Source organism: Scardinius erythrophthalmus, assembly GCF_964197995.2.
Source record: "Scardinius erythrophthalmus genome assembly, chromosome: 22".
In the NCBI taxonomy this organism is placed as follows: Eukaryota; Metazoa; Chordata; class Actinopteri; order Cypriniformes; family Leuciscidae; genus Scardinius; species Scardinius erythrophthalmus.
This window is the reverse complement of record NC_138242.1, coordinates 25454429-25481292: the sequence shown is the minus strand read 5'-3', so window position 1 is coordinate 25481292 and position 26864 is coordinate 25454429. Positions and strand designations below refer to the sequence as shown.

Below are 26864 nucleotides of genomic sequence, written 5' to 3'. Positions count from 1 at the left end.
TTTGATAAAATGCATTTACTGATGTATAGTCTGCAGGGCTGTAGTAGCTAGGCTATCCGGGGCCCTGGTGTGGGTTGTTTCTGTGGGCGCCCCTCGGTTGAAATCACGTTTTCGTGAAACCGATTTCCCCTTCAGTCACTGCATGTCACTTTATGTCACTGCAAAGGCTTTCCAACGTATGTAAATCAATATTGGAGGCAATACAAGGACGCTAAAGACCTTAGGCTGCGTTCACACTGCAAGGCTTAATGCTCAATTCCAATTTTTTGAAAAAATTAGATTTTTTTGCAAGGCCGTTCACATTTTTAATTAAATGCGACCTTTTGTGATCTCCTGTGTGAACGTGAAATGACCCAGAAGTGACCCGCATGCGCAGAAGAGTACTCAACGGTCAACGACGTCACTTGTTGTTTGCGGAAGTAGCTAAACTACAACTAACTGTGATTCACTCACACACACACACACACACACAACACACGAGCGCGCACAGCGACCGTTACACAAGAGCCAGACAGCAGCTGCTGACCTATCTAATACCAGCACAAATAAGTTAACATAACGTTAGTCTACTCTTATTCGCATTGGATATATCATGATGGTGGCCGTGGGCTTTTATTTATTTTTTTAATTAACGGGCTCGTCGAGGTCGACCCGTTCGGCAGATTACCTCAGCTCGACGAATATGCAGTCCGTTTTCAAGCCGACAACTACTTCAACGTAGAATTATGACGTTTGTCGTGTATCAATGACGTGCGGGTCGGATACATGCGACCTGGCCGTTCAGACTGAAGTCGCATTTCAAAAGATCGGATTTGGACCACATACCCAAGTGGCCTGGGTCGCATTTGAAAAGATTGGATCTGTGTCGTTCAGACTGTCATGAAAAGCTCAGATACAGGTCGCATAGGGGCAAAAAAATCGGAATTGGGTCGTTTCAGCCTGCAGTGTGAACATAGCCTTAGTGTCAGTCACTAGTGCACTTCTTGAGGCCAGGGTACTGAGGTTTAACTTACGTGCACAGATCTTACTAGCTGGCCTCCGTTACACTACAGTAGTTTAGTTTGGATTTCAGTGTCATGCAACAGCATCCTGAAAAAAAGGGTCAAGATGATGGCCAGTGAACAGACATTTCAGGAAAGCTCGTCCATTAGCATTTAGCTGAACTGTAGCTATGTTGCCATCTCAACCTAGTTTGTGTTTCACACTACTGTACATGCATACTTATTTAGTGACTTATAGGTTTTATTTAGCTGCAGTTAAAACATATAACTATCATAAATGTATACTGCACTGAGGAACAGCCCTAAGGGATTTTAAAGCATCTGCACAGTGTAAGCTTTTACACTGGAAACTGACAAGCATAGACATGCTAGTGGTTCAAGTTTTTTGCAAGATGAGGGTCTGCCTCTTCACCTTTTAAACTGCCATACTTGTTGCTAAAGCCTTTAGTGATGAAAATGTCTGAAAGTTATGTTTCAAAGGGCTACTCCCCCTGTATTTGAAGCTGCTGGAACGTTGTGATTACTTCAATATAGACATTTTCTTCCACGAGGGGTGTGTTTGAATGAGGGATGTGAATATTATCTTTCCCTTTTTTGCCTTTTTTTACTCTTCAAACCACTCATTACCTTGTTAAGGGTCATGACTGTCTGAATGCAAATGGCTCCATTCTTCAATATAAAATCATGCATTTTTTTTTTTTCATTTCAAGCTGAGCATATCTTCTCTGAAGCACTCAAATCTTATGTAGGCTACATAATTACCTGTCAGCATACAATATTATTTTACATAATTTTGTTGAGAAAATGTCTGTCAATATGTACCAGTATAGTTCCTCTTTGATTATTCATAAAAAATAGTTTAAATATGTGGCTACCTACAGAAGTGTTCATTTATAGTCTGCCTTATAAAAAGGTTTTGGGTTGAAGCTTTAGTCACTGTGCATCAGATATTGTTTATTGCGTTATATGTTAGTTGTTATTTGATGGTGGTGAGTAGCCTAAGACAAATTTCTCAGAGTTCAGACACTAAACTATTATTATTCATATTTTCTGCCAGATATAGGGTTTCAATGTAATTGTGTGCTTAATTTTATACAGTACATTTACATTTTTTGGTATATAGACAAAAAAAATACAAAGAAATTGTTTTTATATCGGAAATATAATATTGCATAAATATATATTATATAATGCGTGTAATATACTGATTATGTACTAGTTTTTCTTAAGAGATGGCTCAATGCAATAGGGTGTTGTAGGTCGCCAGGGAGTTGCCATATGACTATATAGGCCATTTATATGTGGTTGCTAGGGTGATCTGGATGGTTGCTAGGTAGGTACTATATACTGGTTTTGTCGACAACAAAATAAAGCCTTTATGATATTCGTTTGCACCAAAGTTATATTGAAAAGAGTGGCAATATTTTCTTCAAAACAAAAAACAACAACGATAAATGAATTTATTATTATTATTATTATTTATTATTGTGTTCCACAGAAGAAATAAAGTCCTACAGGTTTGGTGAGTATCTGATGATGTCACGGTCTCTTACTTTTGACTTATAATTATCAGCTGTGTCTTATTTAGTTCATTGTTATCTCCTTCATATATATATATATATATATATATATATATATATATATACTCTCTGTTTTCTGTCCTCTGTTAGTTATTGTCTTTCGTGATGTGTTTATCTCCAGTCTATTCACCTACATTCATCATTAAAGTCAATTTTGGTTATTCATATCTTGTGTGTGTTGCCTGCTACACCGACACATTACAGATGTCAAAATGTACTCTCTTTTTTTTATTTATTTATTTTTTTTTTTAGATAAGCTTTTAATAATTACCTTACAATTAGGTTCCTAACTTATGGGGGTTGTTGCAATTATCCACTTGTCTCTTGATATGGCTTGGATTACCTCATTAATCACTAATTATAGACTAATTATATACTAATATAATTAGGTTTTGAAATTGACGCAAACCAAAGCCTGCTTTTTTTGCACTGCACCTGCAAGAACTATAATCTCAGTGGTTAAATGTCTGACTGTGTTTGGCAGTGTCGGCTGGGGCTGGAAGTGGTCTGGAGTTGGTGGGGCATGACTGGGATAGGGCAGAGATCAGGCTGCCGGGAGAGGAAGGCAGTGCAGGTCTGAACAGAGCCGAGACAGACTATGCAGTTAGACTAAGAGCGCGGGACTTGGATTGCCATGGGTCACAGCGTTTAGGTCATTTACGTCAAAGTCCCTTTATGGCAAGTCGACTTTTTTAAACTGACAGGAGGGTCTTCCAATCCTACAGCCAGCATATTGCATGTTATGATTTTTTGCATAATTTTAACTACAGTATGCATGGTCCTCTTCCTCCTACTATAAAATCTCTGCTGCAGTTCAATAATAAACCATGTTTGTTTTAATTCTATCTTTGCGATAGAGTTTTCTTTGCACAAGCATTTGTAATTAAGGAACTCTTAGCGTGCAATCGTGGAAAATGTTCTAGAGAGGGATAGTAATTTAAGAGACCGTGATTACAGCCACCCAGTGATCAGCATGTGAGATTTGTTTTTATTTTGGTGACTCGAGAGGAAAGATGTCATTACTCTGTTGTCTTCACTTCCGTCATCCTGAATGCACAACATTTTATATGTACATATGAATATATCTAAAATGTTTTGAAAAGAAAAAAGTAACCCATTTTCAAAAGTTTGCGTTTTCAGGCACCCAAAACACTGTTGTTGTGTAAGGGAATGGCCAAAATGCATAAAAAGTTTTACGTTTTTAGTTGAAAATGGTGTTGTGTAAACAGCCCCTTAAGCTGTTGAGGGTATAGGCAAGAGTTTCTCTCAGATGTTTCTTCTAAAGTATCTTAAGTTAAAGGGGTGGTATAATACCCTTTTCACAATATGTAAAATAAGTCTTTGATCTCCCCAGAGTGTGTATGTGAAGTTTTAGCTCAAAATACCCACAGATATTTTATATAGCATGTTAAAGTTGTCATTTTTTGAGGGTGAGCAAAAACGCACCGTTTTTGTGTCTGTTCCTTTAAATGCAAATGAGCTGCTGCTCTGGCACAGGGGGCGGAGCTTCAACAGCTTGTGTCCTTTTACCTCACACAGACATGCACTGGAAATTTCAAAAACTTTTTGCCTTTTTATGTTCAAACCGAAGTCAGAAAGATGGAGAAACTCAAGGAGAAGTGACAACATGTAGACAACCTTTCTGAATGGTTTGTTGGTGAATTTATGTAGCTTATGTGTAGTTATCTTCTAGTCATTGATTAGCATATTCTGTCTTGATAATCTATAAATCATGTTCCCGGGGGCAGGGTTTGAGTAAATTTTAGGGTTAGTGATGTCACTAATCCGGGAGGAAGCTTGTGTAGTCCCTACCAGCCGTTTGTTGTAGTCCTTAAAAAGCAATTTCTTTAAAATAAAATATCTCCCTTTGTTTTGAACTTTGAGCTTTGTAACTTTGCAGATGTTGTTAATGCTCAAACAGCAACATTACACACTAAATAAATAAAGTTAAAACAGTGAAATCATATTCAACCACCCCTTTAAACAATATTAAACCAAGTGAATAAACCAAGTGAGAAGATTGTTGATGACACACAAAAGTGCAGGGCTATAAGATAAATTCAGGGTGAATAACTCAGATAATTTGGATTTGGATTAATCTGATGAGAAATAGTTCACAGTGAGATCTTTGACTTTTGATTACAGACTTTGTTGTCTTGGTCAATCTAAGCACAGTCTGAGATATTGTTGAGGTCTCTTCTGAAACTAGAAACATTTCTTCAAAAAAGATACATGTGAGCTAACTTTTTTTTTCCTCAGAAAAAAAAAAACATCTAAGAAGCAGGAGATTTGCTTGATGCTGAAACAACTGAGACATTAAAGAGATCACTTTTGTGATATTTCTTATAGGGTTTTCTTGGAATCACTAACATCAGCAAGTCGGAGCCATGTGCATCACTCCAAGGCTGGGCAAATATCTCCTGGTGTGTCGGAGTGCTTTGTTGAATCAGTCTGGAGCTCCTGATGTGTTTGATCAGATGTTTCCTGTATCAGTGAGTTGTTGTTTTACCCTCCAGATGCTGCCAAAATGTTCAGTCAGGCTGAGTTTATCAAGCATGGAAATATAATTAGCTGTTGGAGTGGTCAGATACATTCAGAGTTGTTGTGTTATGCATAGGGAGAAGGGTGATAGACCACACCTATGTGTTTTTAACAATGTTAAAACATGAAGTTTAACAGCAATGCTGCAGATATAGAGAAGATGTTCACTGAAGTTGATTTAAAGGAACACGCCACCGTTTTTTGAAATAGGGGTTAAAGGGTTAGTTCACCCAAAAAAGAAAATTCTGTCTGTAATTACTCACCCTCATGTTGTTCCAACCCCGTAAGACTTTCGTTCATCTTCGGAACACAAATTAAGATATTTTTGATGAAATCTGAGAGCTGTCTCACTCCTCCACAGGCTTACGGACACTATAACTTGCTGGCCCAGAAACTGTATTAAAGACATCGCTAATATAGTCCAAGTGATTCCAGTGGCTCAATCTTAAGTTTATAAAGCGACGAGAATACTTTTTGTGCGCAAAAACAAACAAAAATAACGACTTTTTCTTCTTATTTCCTTCTCTCTGGGCCTCGAGTCTTTTCACGTAGTGTTTTTGCGTAGCGCGTCTGTGTTGCACGTCACCACGTAGGCTCACTATTGGGCGACGCTGGTCATGTGTGTGATACGTGGTGACGTGCAACACAGAAGCGCTACACAGTTATACTACGTGAAAAGACTCGAGGCCCAGAGAGAAGGAAATGAAAAGTTTGTTTTTGCGCACAAAAAGTATTCTTGTCGCTTTATAAACTTAAGATCGAGCCACTGTAGTCACTTGGACTATATTAACGATGTCTTTAATACATTTTCTGGGCCAGCAAGTTATAGTGTCCATAAGCCTGTGGAGGAGTGATCCAGCTCTCAGATTTCATCAAAAATATCTTAATTTGTGTTCTGAAGATTAACGAAAGTCTTACGGGGTTGGAACAACATGAGGGTAATTACTGACAGAATTTTCATTTTTGGGTGAACTAACCCTTTATTCACCGTCTCCCCTACATTTAGATAGGTGGGCAAATGCATTTTTGTCTCAGTGCATGCATTGTCTTAGTCTGGCAGCGCCGCCGCTAGCTTAGCTTAGCATAATGAATGGAATCCTTTGTTGCCGGATAGCATGTCATGAGTAAAAGTGAAAATACAAAATAAAACAAAAAACCCTCTCTGCGCCTTGGGCAGTGCTTCGCCTGTGCTTCCCCCCAGTATAGTCCCAAGTCAATATCTGCCTAGGAAATCGCCTAGTCTTAACCGGCAGAGCTATTTGTACTCGTTGTGAATACACAGGCCACAAGAAGTAATTAGTGTTTTTTTTTTGTTGTTGTTGTTTTTTTTTATCACTTTTACTCACGACATGCTATCCGGCAACAAAGGATTCCATTCATTATGCTAAGCTAAGCTAGCGGTGGCGCTGCCAGACTAAGACAATGCATGCACTGAGACAAAAATGCGTTTGCCCACCTATCTAAATGTAGGGGAGACGGTGAATAACCCCATTTCAAAAAACGGTGGCGTGTTCCTTTAATACCACTGTATAAATAAATGGTAATTAAAATGACTTAAGGGCTTAAGGGCTTTGATTCATTTATGATTGTCTTCTGGCTATGAGCTTTATGAGTCAGTCTCCCACATCATTTGACTTCTTAATCGATGAGCTGTAATTATATTAAGCAAACTTTTAACCGACTTCATGCAGCGTTCTCTTCAGATGATTAGGTTATTGCATTTGACAGCATCAGAGAGCATGAAATAATTGGCACAGCCACGGCAACTAAACATCATGCCCAGTGGCAGAGCTTGACTATGGTATGTGGCTGCTGAGAAAGGACTGGGTTAGATGTAATCTCCAGAAACTGGATATCAAAAAGAACATTAAATATAGTATGGAGTCTGTTCGTCTGTCTGTCTGTCTGTCTGTCAGTTTTTCCAGTTTTCGACCAGTCTGTCTGTCTGTCTGTCTGTCTGTCTGTCTGTCTGTCTGTCTGTCTGTCTGTCTGTCTGTTGGTCATATCAGTGTTTTACCAGTCTGTCTGTTTGTTTGTCTGTCTGACTGTCTGTCGCTCAGTCGTTCCAGTGTTCGACCAGTCTGTCTATCTGTCTGTTTGTCGTTTTAGAGTTTGACCAGTCTGTCTGCCTGTCTGTCTTTTGTTCCAGTTTTCTGTATGTTTGTCTGTCTAGTTTTATCTATCTATCTATCTATCTATCTATCTATCTATCTATCTATCTATCTATCTATCTATCTATCTATCTATCTATCTATCTATCTATCTATCTATCTATCTATCTATCTATCTATCTATCTATCTATCTATCTATCTATCTTGGCACATACTGAAGAAATAAGACTCCCATGCTGTTATTGTCATCCTTGATCTTTATTTTTTGTGATTATAAAATGATGTTGAAAAATTTTCGGGCCTGGGTAATCCTGTGTTGTAGAACTTGACTGTACTTTAAAACATACTTATAAGCATGCTGACAGATGATTATGATGATTAAAAAAACAAATTCAATTAATGTTGGGATTTTAGGTTAGATTAGGCTACTTGTGAAGACTACCCAAGAAATGTAAATGCATCTCCACTACCCTGAGCCAGATGGGTATAGACAATGTGTGGTCCCCCTAAATGTTTACTGAGGAAGTTCTTTAAATAAGCGCTTGGAGACAGGCACACTTGTATATGTTTGGATAAGTAAAACATAAAGTTTCCAGAGGCACTAAAGAGGCGTCTTCCTTTGTATGTTTGAATTATACACTTGTTAAACTTTATGGGACATATTTCTAAAGTGTATGAGTAAGCAGTGGAGAGAGTGACCGCAGAGAAAAGATGAGGTTGATGGGCTTTACTGAAGTCAGTAATGGAAGAGTAAGTGATCTGATCTTTCATACGATGTCTCTTTTGACTAATTCTAGAGAGTGATGCCAAGGCCCTGACGCCCTGACGCTGGCAGATCATATCGATGTCAAGACCATATTTCATGTTCCAAAAGGCCTGACGAATGGATCTTTCATGGGCTTGTCCATTTCGGCTACTTTCGGGGGTTGTGAATGCCCTCCTGCAGTGCCAGACCACCCATCTACTTTCCCTGGGACCTCATGTCCTGGACACAGGGTGCGTCCTGCTCACCTCACCCTTCCGGCAGTCCATCTGGGATCATTTGGTTTGACCCCCAATGACTGACTCACTGACCTTTTTACAGGTTTTTTTTTCACTCACCATACGTCCTTGGTGCTCCTCAACGACCCAGGAGTGTTGCACAGCTATGTAAAGCCTGGTGCGGTTTGTCTTTACTGAAACCAAACTGCTTTTTAAATAGTAGGTTTATGTATCATAGCATATGTTCTTCATATGGTTTTAGAAGATTGCTTTTGCATAACTTGTTTTATTTTAAACACCTTTGAGTCTGGAGTAATGTTCTACATCTGAAGTAATGGGCGTCACGCTTCCTTAGGTGTAGAATGCTTGCCCAGACAAAATGGCATTTGTGAGGAAGAGTGAATGAACTACTGTGAGATTTGACATCTACAACCCAGCTTTGAATAACTGTGAGGGCCCTGGGGTGAGTTTCCAACCACTGCTAAACATGAGCAGAGAGCCATTCCCTCCTGTAATGTAGTATGTTTGTGATCAAGGATGTAAGATGACTTGAAAAGTGTGGGATATTAATGGAGATTTGCTACCTAGTTTGTGATCCACTTTGTTAGGTGTTAGGTGACTGAAACTTGACCTCCATCAACAATAAACAAAAGCTTTTGATCATGTGGAGGTGATTCATAGGTTTAGTTTGCACTTATATCTGGACATGAGTCTTACATTATATTTGTATCTGTAAATAAGAGGCTTTAAACACTATATAAAGGAGTACAAATCAGCCAGTCAATAATCAATGTATATGATTTCTTAAACTTTCAGCCTGGGCTTTTTAAATGCTTAATGACACCACAACAAAGTTCTGCGCATTTATGAACCTCTAACCAAAGCTATTTTGAGCTTGTGTAGGCTAATTATGTATATTTACTCAAATAAAGTTAGCAGCAGTCCCCCCCCCTTTGGCTTCCACTATGCACAATGTGGACATTACAGATGTAGACGCTCTTAAAATGGAAGTGATATTTAACCAGTATTCATTCTAGTACCAACCATGGTAGACCACAGTTAAAATAACCGGCTCACAATTCCAGAATGACAGTCCTACCACTGTCTAGAATTTTACCTCAGAGAGTAGTCTCAAATGTACAGTTTGAGCATTTTCGATTGTTTCTCATGTTTAAGTTCACTCCCCAGGTTGAGGGAATGTGTTCTGTGGGAGTTCTTTGTTGAACACAGAGCACAGGTTGTATGTTGAGTGACTGAACTCTCGGTCTGCTCTAGTCCTGAGCTGAGACAGAAAGAGCCCTTTATACTCCCTCAGGCTGTGTGTGTTTAGACTCTGATGGACAGAAGCTAGTGGCTGGATAGTGTGTGCCTGTGAAAAGTCTCCCCTTACGATTTTACTTAAGGTCAAATAATAAAGCTGAAGGGACTAGTCATATCTAAAAAAAATTCTTAATGTTCTTCACATTAAAGGGATAGTTCACCCTAAAATGAAAATTGAGTCATTATTTACTCATCCTGGTGTTGTTCTAATGCCGCATGCCCTTCTTTCATGGAACACAGAAAGAGATTTTTTTTAAATGTCCCGCTCGCGCTCGTCCATATCGTATAGAATAGCGACAGGCATCAAGCTTATACTTAAAAGTTTCACAGAATGATCCCATGTGGCATATGCCATAATATTCCAAGTGTCCTATGGGTATATGATAGGGCTTAGTGAAAAAAACTGAAATTAAATGTAATATTTAACGAAATTCTTGACCTTGGGTGTTGGGCTTCTCTGCAAGACATGAAATACAACTCATACCTTCTTTTCTGAGGTGTTATCGCATCACATCTCTCATTCAGACTGTCATCAGACAAACAGAGTTCCAGTCCAGTGATATTGGAAAAATTTCATGTATTTCATGATGCGTTTTTGTTAATTTCGATTTCTGTGATACTTTTGCATCTTTTTTAAAAAGCTGGTCACGATTCACTGCCATTATATGAACTTTTTTTTTTTTACATTCTCCTTTTGTGGTCCATAAAAGAAAGAAAGGCTTACGACAATAGAACAACACCAAGGTGAGTAAATGATTACTTAATTTTCATTTTAAGGCAAACTTTCCCTTTAAGAAAAAATGTTCTTTTAAGAATTGTTAACTGAAAGTTTTTTTTTCTTAATGTGAAGAACATTTTAGGAATCTAAAGAACCCTTTTCCACTTTGTTCATTTTCATTCGTTTGTTTGTTTGTCTGTGGTCATACGATCATAAGATTTTGAACCATCTCCTGCGGAGTTCACCCATGGACAGTCCTGGAACTGAACTGAATTTACTATTGTGAAGAGATCTAGACTGAGCCAAGTCATGTATAGTATCATTGAAGATAAAAATGCAAATACATTAAAAAGTTGCCTCTTAATTATCTTGCTCAAAGCATGCAACTATCATATGACAGGAATATGAGAATCTGTTCTGCACACATCTTTACACATGTTCTTGGCAATGAGGAGCACTTTTTATGTTTTATTTATTAATGTATATGATAACTTTGTGATTATCCACCGTGTTCACACCCACTGCACACACTATGATAAATAGCCTATAAGAATGCCAAATTTGTTATATAAGAGCCATGTAACTGTCAGAATGTGTTTTGACCTTTGATCTTTGGCAGAGTCCATCAACACAGTGAAAGGTAAGGGAAAATTACTGCAAATTTTTTTTAAATGCACTTCATCATAATCAATTAGTCAAAATATTTTCCGACAATGTAATCATGATCACAGGCGTTACTGCATGCAAATAATCTTAGGATCTGAAGATCTACTGTGCATGTTTCTGCAGACAGTTCACAGAGTGCAGTTCCAACTTGCCCTGAGGTGATGACATAATGCTTGTATTTATATGAAAATGAATTATCTCACTGATTTTGTATTAATCATTTTATTGATTTTGAATCTTAATGCAAAATGCCACAGTCATTTGTTATTTTTTCTTTTTCTTTTATTCATTATTTAATCAATTCACAGAAGAGATCTGGCATGCTAACAAAAAATTATTTCTGGCATGGATCACGAGCTGGCCGCGTGCCATTTGTTTGTATAGCAAGTTCATTTTATTCATATACATTTTAGAAGCGGAGCTAAACTAAATGATCATTTACAGGTTCATAAATTATATAATGTTGAACAATTCCATTTCAAACTATCATGGTACTTAGACTTTAAATGGCTATTTGAATCAGAACTAGAGACATTTTCTGAAACGACTAGTGGAATTTCCTGCAAACCAAAGAGATGCCTCTTTTTTTTTTTTTTTACTGAATGAATCATAGCCCACTAAAAGACGCATACCATCATTTTATTGATACTTTGATTTGTTTGTGTTTGACTCTGATTTTCAGTCATTATGTGGTTGACTAATTTCTTCACCTTTACGTTGCAGAGTGTGGAGGACTGAAACTGGGAAAAGTGATGGGCCGTCAGTCAAACATAGCCCCTCCCACACAACCTCCACATGCACTCTTGAAGAATAAAGGTCTGCAAAACATAAGGTGTTTTCATTTGATTACTTTCTTGTCTTTTATACTTTTTCCTGCTTATTGACATTCAAAGCCACACTGTAAAAAGTGAACAGTTGACTTAAAATTGAGTTAATAAACTTCATGCGTAACTGAACAAAAGTAAGTTATGTGGAATTGTCAAGTTCACGTAACTTAACTTTTTCAGTTCACTAGAAGTTTATTTACTTCAAATTTTTAAGGCAACAGGTTTTCTTACTTGTTTTAAGTTAAGTCAACTAAACACTTTTTAGAGTGCAAGAGCTGACAAATTTCTCATGGATTTCATCAAAGTTTCTAAATAACCTTGATGAAATACATAATAACAATAATAATGTTCTAAATAACAGTTGACGAAGGTATGTTAAATCCAGTATGTTAGTTCTATTCAAAATTAATGCTAATGGACTCATCATAAAACGCACAGCTCTCTGGAATACTTGATTCGGTAAATACTTTGAATACTTGATAACAGTAAATTATGCATTATTACAAGTAAATAACCCTAAACCAGACCCTAACCCCAACCGTATAGTGTAGTTAATACATTTTACTCAGTATTTTTTCTTTACTCAGAAATTTTTTGAATTAATACAATGTAGGCTAACTACATCACCTTAAAATAAAGGGTAACACTGTCATTGTAACATGTTACATGTAGTTACTATAGTAATAATGGTCCCACTTTAAATTAAGTGGCTTTAAGTACTATGTTCTTACATTGAAATTAATAATTTGATACAATGTACTTATTGTGTAACTACATGTTTTTACATTGTACTTACATTTTAAAAATTCCTGCATGTAATTACAGCTGTAATTAATTCATGTAATTACATTTGCAATTACACAGTTAACCCTTCCCTTACACCTTAAACCTACCCAATCCACCACACCTGTCCCTAACTTTACCCGTATCACACCTCAATAGCAGCAAAAGTGTTTTACAATACAGCATGAACACAATAAGTACATTGTACTTATTTATTGATGTAAGTACATAGTACTTAACGCCACTTAATATAAAGTCGGACCGTAATAATTATAAAGTATGCATAATTACATAAAACAATATAAGCTACCTAAATTATCTGGTATAAACACATACTTGTTTGATATAGGCTACATTAATTATCTGGTAAGCATGCTTGTTTATGTTATCAGAAAAGTTATAATAAATGGTTTCACCATTCTGTTGGTGATGCAAATATGCCTAATCCGAAAACGTACAAACATTGAAGAAATATGGAATTGCTTGCATGTTCTCTCTCTCTCTCTCTCTCTCTCTCTCTCTCTCTCTCTCTCTCTCTCTCTCTCTCTCATTCCCAGGCTACTCCAGGGATTTTTTTTTTTTTTTTACCGGCTTTCGTGGGGGACGCGCAAGAGTGCGACCAGGGGAGGCTTTGGAAAACTGATGGGTGGATCCCTAGCCAACTTTCAAGCCCCGTGATTTGCTAATCGGGGTATTTTTCCCTTGTCATTTTCCTGTAATCCAGGGTCTGGGTCCAGCCCTCTTGACGGTGAGGCGATCGAGCGCTCAGCGTCTCATTTTGATTAAAGCCCGATTCCCTTCAGTCTGAAGGCTGGGCGCATGGAAAGGAGGATCTAAGGGGGCCCGGCGAAACAAAATACCCTTCACATATGGCTGTTTAGAGCAGATCGGGCACATTTTGGGATTGTAGAAGGGAGATCATTTTCAAATAAGCAGAGGTCGCCCCGGGTTTTGTACACATTTGTGGGCGCCCCAACCATGGAAAGGCCAAGGTGGTCCCCAATGTGGAAAACGAAAAGGTGGCTTTTGGATTCCACTGTTTTCAAATTCCTCACAGTTTCCCTCGTCCTGGTTCTGCAGGCTCCAAATGTCAGAGCAGGTAAGGAAAGATAGACTTCCAAACTTTTGATGAAGTTATAGGGACTGTCAGATAGGAGATGCGCATTTGCGCCCGCGGATTTTAACGCGTTTAATTTAGACAGGTGATCGTAGATCTGCATCCCATGTGTGTGTGTGTGTGTGTGTGTGTGTGTGTGTGTTCTAAAAGATAGAATAGACTACCAGTGCATGAAATCAAAAGACATTGTAATCATGAAATGAAGAAGACTGTATTCTTTGGAATTCGTTAAAATAAAGCCATCAGTTCCCCAAATGATTTCACAAGCGTTTAATACAATTAATAATGCAATTTCACGGGCATATAACACATAAGGTTCATAATGCTTAACTTATCTACAATATGTGCATTGCATGACTGGATCGTGATCACAATGTTAAACACGGAAAGGGTCTGAGTCTGTAATTTCAAATAGTAGTGAAAGTATGTAAGTAGACTTTTGTGCATGACTTTGTTTGTTCTGCCCTTTCAATTTGCATATACCAAACGTTTTGCGATTTTATTTTATATATATATATATATATATATTATGTTATATTACACTCAATGAGGGGGTGAAGAGGAGGAATGTGTCAAGAAAGTGTCACGGAGAAACAGTTTAGGATTTACTTTGGGGCAAAAAAAGCTCTTTGTTTGAACCTGTGGTCCGTTAGGTGTGTGTGGACACGGTTAGCATGGTGGAATTCCTCAGGGTTTTACATCCATGCCTTACATTTAAGAAAATAAAAATGGAAAAGTATCTTCTTGAATGGTGTGATTGTGGTGATGAAGTTGTGTGCCAAATTAAGTGCATTCAAAAAGAGGCGAATTAATAGGATATTATCAGTAATTGATATCAGGCTACTAATTTATGCTCTTAAGACTTCATAGTGAACAAGTGTTCTGGCCGCATTGACATGATTTTTTTTTGTGTGTGTTATGAGCTCTCACAATCTTTGGCTATGATAAGAATTTGATTTATAGTAACTGAGACCTGGGAGGTCCAATTTACAATGGGCGTGACTGATAATAAAAACTGCAACAAGTAATTTTTCTCTTTTCAGTTACAGAAATATGTAAATGTGAATAATGCACTTGTAATTTATATATGGTATAAATGTAACAAATAAAATCTTTCCCTTTTGAAAGTTTTTTTTATTTATTTTTATTTTTTAATCTTGTCCGCTTTACACTGTACATTAGAGATTGCTGCGAGGTAATGAACTAGCGTTGAGCCCACAGTGGGCTATAGCCAAAATCACCCTTTCCCCATTCACCCCTAGCTCCACCGAAGCCCAAGTGGTGGCTTTCGCAACATTGTGACTCCCATGTCTCTCTAGGTCCACATGATGAGTTTCCCAGTGGGAATGTTTCTCTAAGTGCCTTCCCGTTATTTGATGACTGTCCTCTCTGTCCATCCCTATTATTTTGGAGGCTTCAAAGGGCCCAGAGCCACCCAGGGGCCCCAGTCTGGCCTTATGATAGGTCTCACTCACCCTTACATGAACAAAGTTCCTTGCAAAATTAAATTAGGCATTTATTTTGTTTGAAAATGACAAAGACAATGGATTGTTGTTGTTCTCTTATTTGCCATATTTATTAAGGCTGCTTAAAAATAACCTTAATCTTTTTTTTTTTTTTTTTTTTTGCCTATCAAAACTGATAATGGATCTTATAATGTATTAATCCAATTGGACTTCTGAAGCAATGCATTATATCCTTTGCGGTTTGTGGCTTGTGAAGGCATTTCTACCGGGTGCCCTCTTGAGCTGGCAGTGTACTGACATGTTTTCTCAGCCCCTGGGGCTGAGGAACATCAGATGTGCATTCCTTCAAACAATGCACACATTTCAGAAATCTTTCCGTACTCTTATGGTAGATGGTGCTGACTAGGTATCAAATCCATTTGGGCTATTCACAAGTCATGCTTTTGCGAGAACTCTATGCATGCTTGTTGTGGTTCAGTCCATTTTTGAAGTAAATGTAACGTTTTGATGTTACATAATTGCATGCGGTTCTCTCTGTTGCATCTTAAATGTACACTCTCAAAAATAAATGTTCCTAAAGGGGGTTTTCGCAACGATGCCATAGAAGAAACATTTGAGAACGTTTCAGTACACCGTTCTTCATTTTTATGTAAAGAACTTTATAATCTAAAAAACATTCTTCCACTATAAAGTGCAATGGAAAGGTTCCACGGAAGTTAAAGATTCTGCATGAAACCACAGATGCCAATTAAGAAATTTTTTTTAAAGAGATGTTCAGACAAAATAAACAATCCGTCATCATTTGCTCACCCTCAGGTCGTTCCAAACTTGTATGACTTTCTTCATTTCACGAAGGAGATATTTATGTTGAAGACAAAACACATACTGTACCTGTTCCCCATCTGTTTCACACTAGAACGAATGTGTTTGGAATGACATTAGAGAGAGTAAATGATGACACATTTTTAGCTGAACTGTCCCTGGAATATTAGGTGAACTGAACAGTGTTCTTGAGAAGCAGATGGCTGAAAGGCTTTATTGTTCTTTGATGTTTCTCTACAGTCGTGAGGGAAAAGAATTTTAGCAAAAAATTTCTCCAATGAGGTTGCCTCACGGAGAGCCTGTGGCATAATGCTTTCTTGTTCAAGCGGCACGCATGTGTCAAAGAGGGGAGAGCGAGGGGAGAAGGGGGAGATAGAGGATGTAAAAGGGAGAGAGAAAGCGAGAGATTCTGACTGAATTCATTATTAGAGTCTCAAGGAGCAGCAGGTAAAAAGGTCTTCTGTTAATATCATCCCAAAAGGCGAAATTCTAAAACAAAATCTGAATGTATTACATTGCATTCCCTTGACCAAATGAGAGCTCATCCATTGGAACAGATGCTATTTTAGCACTACATTTGAGTCTTCCTGTTACCATAAAAGGGAATTTCAAAATTAAATGATTTATGCAAATGACAGAAGAGGCCCCTCCCACTTTGTGGTGTCCCTTGGAATAGTAATGATGGCAGGTTTATGATCTTGATGTGCAACTCTCTCTCAGTTAGTACCTCCCTCCACATTCACACTCGATGTCTAATCAACCTTCTTTCCCACACACACAAGCCTGCCTAATGCAAAGAATGAATGAAAGTGAAACAGATCAGCGTGTGTGTTTGCACAGCAGCCTGGTTAAAATCGCACCAGGTCATCAGCTGCGCTCTCCGAAAGGCAGCACATTCTCAGTTGGTATTCTGAAGTATTTAGGAGTATTGACATTTTTCTTTGGCACTTGAATGACAAAAGGTCAGAGTCGAGCGACAGCACCCGCATCTGGATTATATGAGGCCTGAGGTTATGGAGAACGTCTCAAGAAGATCCCTCATTGTATGAGATGAATTTGAGCTTTTCCTTTTGTCTAGCTTGTATGTTCAGCATAAAGCTCGGTCTAAGTCTCTCAGATCGTGAGGGAGCATTCCACTCAACACAAAAAAACGGCAGAAGAATGGTGTGTCACCTTTTGCTTTTCAGACTTTTAAATGGGGTGGTAAATGTTTTCTCAGCACTGGGAATGCCTCAGCGTCTTTATTATAGCGGTTTAGACCTCCCAGTCCATCCTTTTGTGATGTAGCATGCCTTTATTGTTGGCGGTTTGAGCGTTCAGTTTTATGTGGTAGATGCCAAAAATTCACACAAGTCCCAGAAGACATATATGGGACTGTTGGTAGATTCTAAAAAACACCCAGATGCCAAACATGTGCCCCATCACAATTAATCATGAAGACATCCTTTTCAGTGGTGCTTTAAGGTTTTGAGTTCTTCCGCTCAGTGAAGTTTCAGGGTGATCCAAGGTAAACAGTGTTTATCTTTCATCTCGCTTCGTAAACCATAATGAAACCGTTGGTTAAAGTTTACTTAACCCAGCTGTTGCTGAAGTGTCTCCCAAAGAGTTGAAGGTGATATCGGGAATTTCACAAGGGTCAAATCTCATTTTTCCATCTTTTTGACATGTCGACAACACAAACCACCAATTCCAGGCCTCAGCTACAACTACAGTGTTTGAGGACGGGTCAAAGTAGATGTCGTTCGCTGGCAGCCAATGAAGACCATTATGTGGCATTATGCAAATGTGTTACATTGTTATGTACGTATATAACAGAAAGTGAGTCTGGAATTTCGAACGACTCGTTTCGGCAGTTCAGAATCACTGACAATAACATTATTCATCGTGGATTTTGATCTTTAAAACTTTGCAGACCTTTTACATTCACAAACAGCTATATTATACACTGCATGAAAGGTAATATTTTAAAAAAGTATTATTAAAAAACGTTTATCTGCTTACCTATGAATATTTCTAATGCATTCTCCTTCTTTATTCATTTATTTAATCATCTTTTTTGTGTATCTTCTCAACCCCATGCAGCAGAACCTGTGGATGTCCTTAAAGTATTAGATTTTCCCACTGTCCCAGAAGGAGTACAGAAAACTTCAGGATTTTGCACAAACAGAAGAGCATCACAGCCAGACACGGCCTACAAAATAGGCAAGAATGCCCAGATCAGTGCCCCAACCAAGCAGCTTTTCCCAGGTAAGCCGAACCCCATGAACATGTCTCCATATCCTGCCTACGTTTAGCTGCGTTTAAATGTGCCCTTTGTTGCGGTTGCCAAGGCTTTTGACATGAGATGCCATCTCTGATTGTGCAGGGCCATGTTTCACTCAGACGCTTGTATTGTTAAGCGGCAGGAGAACTTGGCTAAAATCTCTTGACCACAGCATGGCTCATCTGCTTAGTTGCATAAGAAATGAACAGAAACGTTTAAAGAGATAGTTCACCCAAAAATACAATGTCATTACACATGGCTTTCTTTCTTCCATGAAACAAAAGAAAAAAGAAGATTTTTTTGCAGAATGTCCAAGCTGCTCTATTAACCATTCAGTACTACATTCCAAATCCTCTGAATTTATACGATAAGTTTGAGATGCATTATGTAATTGGAATGTGATCATCATTTTGCAGATGTTTCTTTATAATGGAAAAACAGATGCATGTTTATTGCCGGTTATTATTTCTTCAGCCCAGTTAATGCCATATATCTGATGTTTATTATCAAGGCTCATGCATTTCCCCTTTTAAGTATATATAAAGAATTACATCTGTGTTTAAAATGTCAAATCTTCTTCCAATGCTTTTCTCATTTATGGCCTTTTTAGTTAAACAATGTAAATGCACTAATATAACATTATAAGATAATTAAAGCATGAATAAAACTTCTTCATGAAAGCCAGAACATGCTTTAAATAGACCGATTTAATTCAAAACAGTTAAATAATAAATCCCGTTTAAATTTGACAAATATATAGATATTTTAGTAAATGTCTTTTTTTATATTTATTATGTCACAATAAAATAAAATAAAAACACATGCAACTTTTAATCGCTAGCCAATCTGATTACAGTAAAATTTAGCCAGATTCATTTGAAATTAATAAATCAATTGATTCCTTTATTTTATTTTTAACTGGCACTCCTATTAGTCCTCCATAATGGTTGCAAATTCAACAAAGCAATTAGCTGTTTGGATGGACCTCAAAAACTCAATGAACTCTTCAGTGAACTTGTTTCCTGTTTGTGCTGTTTTCTAGATGGAGTGTTCCCTGAAGACTTTTCCATCCTAACCACCATCAAGCCCAAAGCTGGGATCCAGTCCTTCCTTTTGTCCATCTACGACGAGAAAGGCGTCCAACAACTAGGCGTCGAGGTGGGCCGCTCACCTGTCTTCCTGTACGAGGATCAGACAGGCAAGCCTGCCCCGGAGGATTACCCCCTGTTCCGCTCTCTCAACCTGGCTGATGGAAAGTAAGTCACAGACCATAAAGCCAAATGTACAGGGGCTTTTTTTAGACCTGTTTAGATCCATCCTCAAAGAGAAAGACCGAGACTGACTCCAGACAGGGTCAGACAGAGGTCAGTCATCAGCCTGTACCAGCATGAAGTCATTTGTTACCAGCCGGCCCTAGACTTTTACACTGTAGTCCTGATCCATTACATATATATATGAAGACATTTCTGGGACCGTTTTAGAGTCTTTTCGGTTGACAAGCAGACAAATCAGAATTACAGGTGACTATTGAGGCGTTAGTTATATGTGATTTCTTCTGCGAGGCAAGCCAGAGGAGATCTCGCTGTAACTCTGGATTGATGAAGTGAAGCGGACAGGGCCGCAGGTGATCTGACCTCCAGGGTTCTGTTATTTTAGAAAGATGGAAAGTCTGATCCATTGGGGCTGAAGCTTGATCTTAATTAACCTTCTTGGTTACATCATCAGGAAGCTCTTACCAACATGAACAGGCATTTTTGGAAGCTTGTTCCTGCCTCAAAGTAAAACATAAAAAGGTAATTGTGAGATAAAGTTTAAAATAAGACAAAAAGCACATTGTGAGGTATAATAGTTGCAGTGGCAAGAAACAAAGTCACAATTAAGAGATAAAAGGTTACATTGTGAGATATAGTCACAGTTGCAAGAAATAGTCACAGTTATGAGATAAAAAGTCACATTGTGAGATATAAATTCATAGTTGTGACAAATAATCACATTTACGAGATAAAGTCACATTGTGAGATTCTGTATAAAGTCACGTGCAAGAAATAGACATAATTTCAAGGTAAAAAAGTCACATTTTGAGATAAATTCAGTTTTGAGAAATAGTCACTATTATGAGATATAAAGACACCGCACAGACAAACACCATCAAACAAGTTGGACGTTGGATTTAGTATTTAGTGAAAAATAACTGTAATGTTCACACTGCCCCAACAGACACCAACAAACGCTGATTGAACATGTCAATTGGCCTTAAAGTTCTCAATAAACACAATTAAGGGAAAAATTCACATTGTGAGATATAAATTCATAGTTGACAAATAATCACAGTTACGAGTCACATTATGAGATACTGTATAGTCACATGTGCAAGAAACTGTCATAATTATGATAAAAAGTCACATTGTGACATAAATTCACAGTTTCGAGAAATAGTCATAATTATGAGATAAAAAATCACATTTATGAGAACTAAAGTCACAATTACAAGATATAAAGTCACATTTACAAGAAATAAAGTCGCAATTTTTGTAATCTGAGGTGAAAACATGCATCTTTAGATATTATTATTATTAATGTTTTGCAATGCTTATTTTTGCCTAGAAACCCTTTGAGTCTTATTTTGACACCCCCAAGTGCTAAAATGAATTGACAGAACAATTTAACTCAATGGATGTGCTTTGTCTTATTGGGCCCTATCTTGCACCCAGCGCAATTGACTTTGTACACCGACGCATGTATCATTCCTATTTTGCACCCGCGCAAAGCGCGCTTTTCCCTCCACAGAAGCACGTCGCTAAACTAGGGAATGAACCTTGCGCTCCCTGGGCGGTTCAGCGCAAAAAAGGAGGCGTGTTCCGGCGCAAACGTTCCTTCATGCTATTTTGCAGGTTTAGAAAACAATTGCGCCACTAACCAGGAAAAAATAGTTTAAAGTCAGTGGCGCGTTGGGCATGTTATTCATATGTTATTTTAATGGCGCATGCTTGGCCATAATCAATGAAGCGTGTGCACAACGCGCACTTTGATTCTCTCATCTACACAGAAGCAGCAGTTTTCATTTTTTCAAATCATACATTATTACGAAAGATAGATAGATAGATAGACAGACAGACAATTTATTATAAAAGCATACATCTAGCTTACACATTTACCCAAATTATCATACGCCTGTTTAACCGAAGTTAATTTGGGTGGGTTTCTCCATTTCAATGTAACTTCTCTCTCTTTTATGGCCGTGACGAGAGTGTTGCTCTCCTTGGCTGTGAACCGCTCCTGGCGCGCGCCTGGCAAATCCGCCGTTACAATAGCAATCCGCTATGGAAAAAGCACGTCTGCTCTTAAAGGGAATGTGAGATGACTCTCTGATTGGTTTATTTCACGTTACGCCCAAACCACACTTATGAATAATGAAGCTACTTCAGACCAACCCCTTTTAGATTTGCGCCGGGCGCAAGAGTCATTTATCCCGCCGGGAAAAAAGCAACAGCGCCCAAGACCCGCCCACAAAGTTACTTGCGTTCTGCGCTTGACACTTGCGTTTCAGATCGTTAAAATAGGGCCCTTTAAGTGTAAGAGGCTTTATTGTAGGTATCAGTTCAATGGGGTGTTTTGCTGCAAAAACAACAATATTTCTGTGAAGGATTAAAGCGCTTATGTTTCTGATAGGGATTTTGGGTTAAATGTACCGTGATTGGGCTAATTCTGTCATTCCAATTCCCTTGTGCTGGAAGAATTATAGTTGCAAGTGACTTTATAAAAAATTTGTACAGCTAAACAGATTAGCTATAACCATTTTAATATAAATTGCATCTGCTTTTGTGGTTTATATTTCTTAGAAACATAAAAACAATTGCTTTTTAGAATGTCATGATGGAAATTGTATCTTGTGTAAAGAATCTGAAATGCATTTATGAGAAATGTGTAAAATATGTTGCTCTACCATACAGTATGATAATCGGATAATGCAAAAATGTGTTGCTTACATAATTTATGCATATGGTACATGGAAAGATTAATTACACGTCCTTAGGGAAGATGGTTTATTTTTGATGTAAAAAATGTGTGACTTTAAATCATTGCATCTGGCAAGTCCAGGAATTAACTAAAGTTTTAGAATATTCCCAGGATGTTTTTAATACCTTAAGGCATGAAGCACGAGAGTGTGGTTTTACACCGTCACTCATCTATCAATCATTCGATAAATCTCTAAGTCTTAACCATGTAAATTGCCTCTTTTTATTCCGTTAACAGGTACTTTATCCTAAACATTGGTTTCTAGCCACAGTAAAGCTAGTTCAAGTTTGCCAAGTACTTTAAAGACACGAGCCAGAATAAAGGTTTTTCTTTCTAATGAAGTGGATTATGGGAAATTGATCACCCTCGAGGGTGCTATTGATACGCCTTTGAAATCTCGCTGTGGCTTCTTACCGCAAGCCCGTCCAACAGTTTCCCTCCCCAGCTCAATGTTTTGACTCTACAGTTCAGTTTCTCTGCTGTACCTTCCTGACACACACTTTCTACAATGTTCACAGTGTCTGTCATGCTGGATAACTCACAGGAGGGGATTTGGTCTAGGGTTTAATGAGTTTAATCCAGTGTTAAACAAGGCCAAAGTTTGAAGGCTGGAATGTGGTCCACTCAGGAATGTTATATCTCAAGAATGGAGGCGAATTGTCTAAGGTTTTAAAGTAAGACACGTCTCACGTGTGGCGGCCTTTAACCATTTGCTGGGTTTGTAATCGCCTACTCTTCTTGTTCCTCACAGGTGGCATCGTGTAGGCATCAGTGTTGAGAAGAAGACTGTGACCATCGTTGTCGACTGTAAGAAGAAGCTAACCAAGCCCTTGGGCAGGAGTGACCGTGCCATTATTGACACCAATGGTGTAACTGTTTTTGGCACCAGGATCCTGGATGAGGAAACTTTTGAGGTAAAGCTGTTTTCAATGCAATAAAGCACGGATATCACTCTGAAGGCCTAACTTTGTGAGATGCTTGATCAAGTATAAATTGACAAGTATTTGAGGTGTTTAACATTATGAAAACAACATCTGTTCATTTGAGAACAGGAGAGTAAGCCAGAGTTGGATTTATAGTCCAGCTCCAGGGGGTTTCGCAAGCTCTGTTCAGCCCATTTAATGACAAATAAAACTAGCATGGGGTATAAATAAACTGGCCTGTAAATAAAAAAAGGTTCTTCTGAAAAGTTTTGGATTGAGACTAAAATCTGGCCTTTCCTTTTGTCCATCTTGTGGATTGCAAAGCCTTGTATCCATCATGCATTTACATCTAAAATAGTTAACCTTCAAAAACCCACTGCAGCTTAATTTCATCACAATCCATTAAATAATACATGTTTTTCACTAAATATGTGTTAAATCTGCATACAACAACAGCTCAGGTTTTAAACTTTATCACACCAACAAGTTAAGCAGGAATATATGTGCATTTTGCTATATTCATTCATGCTTAATGTGGTGGCTGCCTATTGGTACCTTTGCTGAAGGTTCAAGATCGAAATGTTCAGTTATGAAATTTGCAAATAACTATTTGGCCTGTAACATTTTTCCTCAACTATTTCGTTCTAGATGAATGGCAACGCTTTGCAATTTTGGGGTTTCTGAGGGTTAAACAACTGCCTACTTGTATAGTTAAGGACTATAAAAGGAGAGTTTCTTTGCAAATGTCATAAAAGTGAAGTTTGTGGCATTTTATGTAGGCCTATGCTTTGTGTTTTCCACAAGCTAACAGCTATTTGCATTAGCATCCCATTCATTGTTTTGTCTTTTATTTGTTTACATCTCTATGGCAACCTGTCAGCATATATTTATGTAACTTTGTGGTAACATTGTTCTCTTTATCCTAATGCGGCACTTAATTGCACCTTAAGCAACTAAACTTAGGTTGTTGTAAAGACTATGAAAGTAAATGTAGCCCTTATTTCTCCACATATTAGACGCAATTCTCAGATTTGACCAGTATTAGAGATCAGTTCCATAATGGCAAAGGTGATTATTTGTCCCTCTGGACTCTGGCTTACTCAGGATAACACAGACAGACCTTGTGTCACTGTTTACCTTTAAGCGGTCGGGTTTTCCCCTCGCTTCCTGTTATGAAGGCTTCTTTCTCCTTGTAATTAAAGCTACTCAAAGCCAGAGGAGCCTCTTCATGCAAGAATTGCTCACTGCCTCAGCTGAGGCCTTCATTCGACATGGTTAATGTTGTGAATTTTAAGTAAAATTATAGTATCTGCACCATCGCACAATGCATTTTAAAGATTAACCCGATTATATTCGTTTGGTGGTTTAAGGTATTAAAAAGTGTTTTTTACCAAATTACTTCACACTGTACAAAACATTTTTTGTGTGTGATTCAGACCATAGAGATTTCTGTAGGGGTGGCATATGTATGTATTAATTAGCAGACATGACAAGTTACAGGTTTAAAGGAAAGTCAGTAGCCCTGCCATCACCTCGATTAGAGCGGAAAACGCTTATTAATGCTAGTTATTAAAATATTTTCACAGTCATGACTGCATGTGATACATTATGGCATATATAGATGTGCTCAGAAACTTGTTTCTGCACTTTTTATTCATGTATCTCTCACATATAAAGTTTGACTGGCAAACTTGTGTCTTTTAGGTATCTTGTTTCAAAGTGTTATGTGTGCGTTTGTTCTCTTGCGTTCTTTTAAAAGTCACAATTGAGGCAGTGTGGAATGTTCAGGGTCAGAATGAGTTAAAGCTGTAAATAATGACATACAATGGGCCGATTGACAGGTGATATTAAAATGCATTGCTTCTTGTTAAAAAGGAGGGCTAGCTGAGGCCTTGGATGTGTGTTTGCCTGTGTAACTGAGAACTTGCTTACTGGGGGATGGGAATTATTTCTTATTAGCCCATATTGTTGTTAAAATTGCTTTAATTGAAGTATTTTTAATTGGGAATTCTTGTTGTTAGTGTGTGGTGACATTATATATTTGCTTGACCCTTACCCTTGAGGTTTTGCACTGTTGTGAATCTTGTTTACAGTATGTTACCGTAATTCCTCATGCATTGTTTCAAAACCTATTTTATGAGAAGATGATGTTGAGAGAGCTGTCAGGTCAGGTGTTCCACAAATCTATGATGGCTGTGATCATATGTCAAACTTTAATACTCAGTATTTGACATTTATCTATGACTAGCTGGGGAAAAACAAGATATCATGATCAAAATTAAGAATTCATTCACACAACGTATTAACTTCATGTGCGTGGCTCCGTATATGTGCAACTTCTTTTTAATTATTATTATTTATTTTTTTGCAATATAACATTTAAACTTATTGGGCTTTTGGCCATAACATTTTTTAGAGGGTTGTGATAAAGGTCATTTCGAAGTGGTCTCATACAGTTTAGAGAGTTTCATCCTAGATATATTCTTAATTTTTTACCTCTTGCAGCATATATAGAAAAGCTATGAGAGGTATGCCCAGTATTTGGCGTGTCATCTGGGATTTGTATGGAAGGAAACACAGAGTTCTCTGTGTGAGAGCATGAACACCATGACTGTTCCCACTGTATGGCTACTTCTGAAGTGTATTTTGGGAAATATGGGGGAAATACCTGGTCAGACCCGTAGGAACAACATCCCTAGCCCTGGATGAATCGACACTTTGTAAGGCCTGTAGAGAAGCCTTTGATTTTAGCAGATTCTACATGAGCATACAATGCAGGATAGTGGTCCAAAAACAGATATAAGTTAAAATATAGAGTTTATTTTTTTTCTGCACTTAGTTCCACAAGTCTAATATCTGTCTCATAATGAATAAGAACCTTTCTTTAAACTACCAGGGTTATTATTGTTAATTAAAACTAAAACCAATAAAAAAACCTTTGTTACTTGAAATAAAGTAAATGTTAACTGAAATAAAATTAAGTAAAAATACTTTTATACCAAGGTATAATTTCTTCTTTTCAATTAGTTTCCAGTTAGATGATCAATGTTTATATGGTAAAAAAAGCCTAAACTAAATCTGTTCTTCAAATTAAGTGATCTCGTCTTTTCAGATGACTAGGATTAAAATGCTCAATTTCATATTACAATCTCTTTATAAATGTTTTGAAGCGTCAGATTTTTGGTTGAATAGACTTTCAGTGGAGGGATAGAAATCTCTCAGGTTTAATAAAAAATATCTTCATTTGTGTTCCGAAGATTAATGAAAATCTAATGGATTTGGAATGGCATGAGAGTGAGTAATAGAAGAAAGAAAACTATCCCTTTAATAATAAATAAATAAATAAATAAATAAATATGACAAAAACACACAGCTAAATTAATGAATATTTAAAAGTAAGTAACCTGGTTGCCTTAAAATAAGGTAATTGAAATTAAGTTAATTGAATTTAAAAAAAAAATGAGCTAATAAAACAGACATTACTTTTATCAACAGAAACTGAAAATATTATGTTATCTGAACCACATAAATTATCTAAGTTGATTTGACAAAAGAAAAAATGTGATAAATCATGATTTTTTTACAGTGTTTGCCTAAATATGACAAAACACACAGCCAAATTAATAAAACTAACTAAAATTAAAGTGGAAATATAAAAATGAAAATTATTAGTAAAGGATATTTCCTTTGTGAATTGTTGCATTGATCATTGACATTTGAATGACAG

The 26864-nt window shown here is 37.5% G+C and overlaps 1 protein-coding gene across 1 annotated transcript in view; it reads left to right on the top strand.

Annotated features, from left to right (window-relative positions):
- Positions 1-13507: 13507 nt before the first annotated feature.
- col11a1a (collagen, type XI, alpha 1a) overlaps positions 13508-26864 on the top strand; it is a gene marked incomplete at its 5' end in the record, with an annotated part of 69229 nt that continues 55872 nt past the window's right edge. Inside the window, 4 exons of the mRNA XM_081353473.1 lie at positions 13508-13628; positions 18017-18181; positions 19240-19453; positions 22966-23128. Of these exons, the coding sequence (XP_081209599.1) occupies positions 13508-13628; positions 18017-18181; positions 19240-19453; positions 22966-23128 (663 nt within the window). The remainder of the gene's footprint in view (positions 13629-18016; positions 18182-19239; positions 19454-22965; positions 23129-26864) is intronic.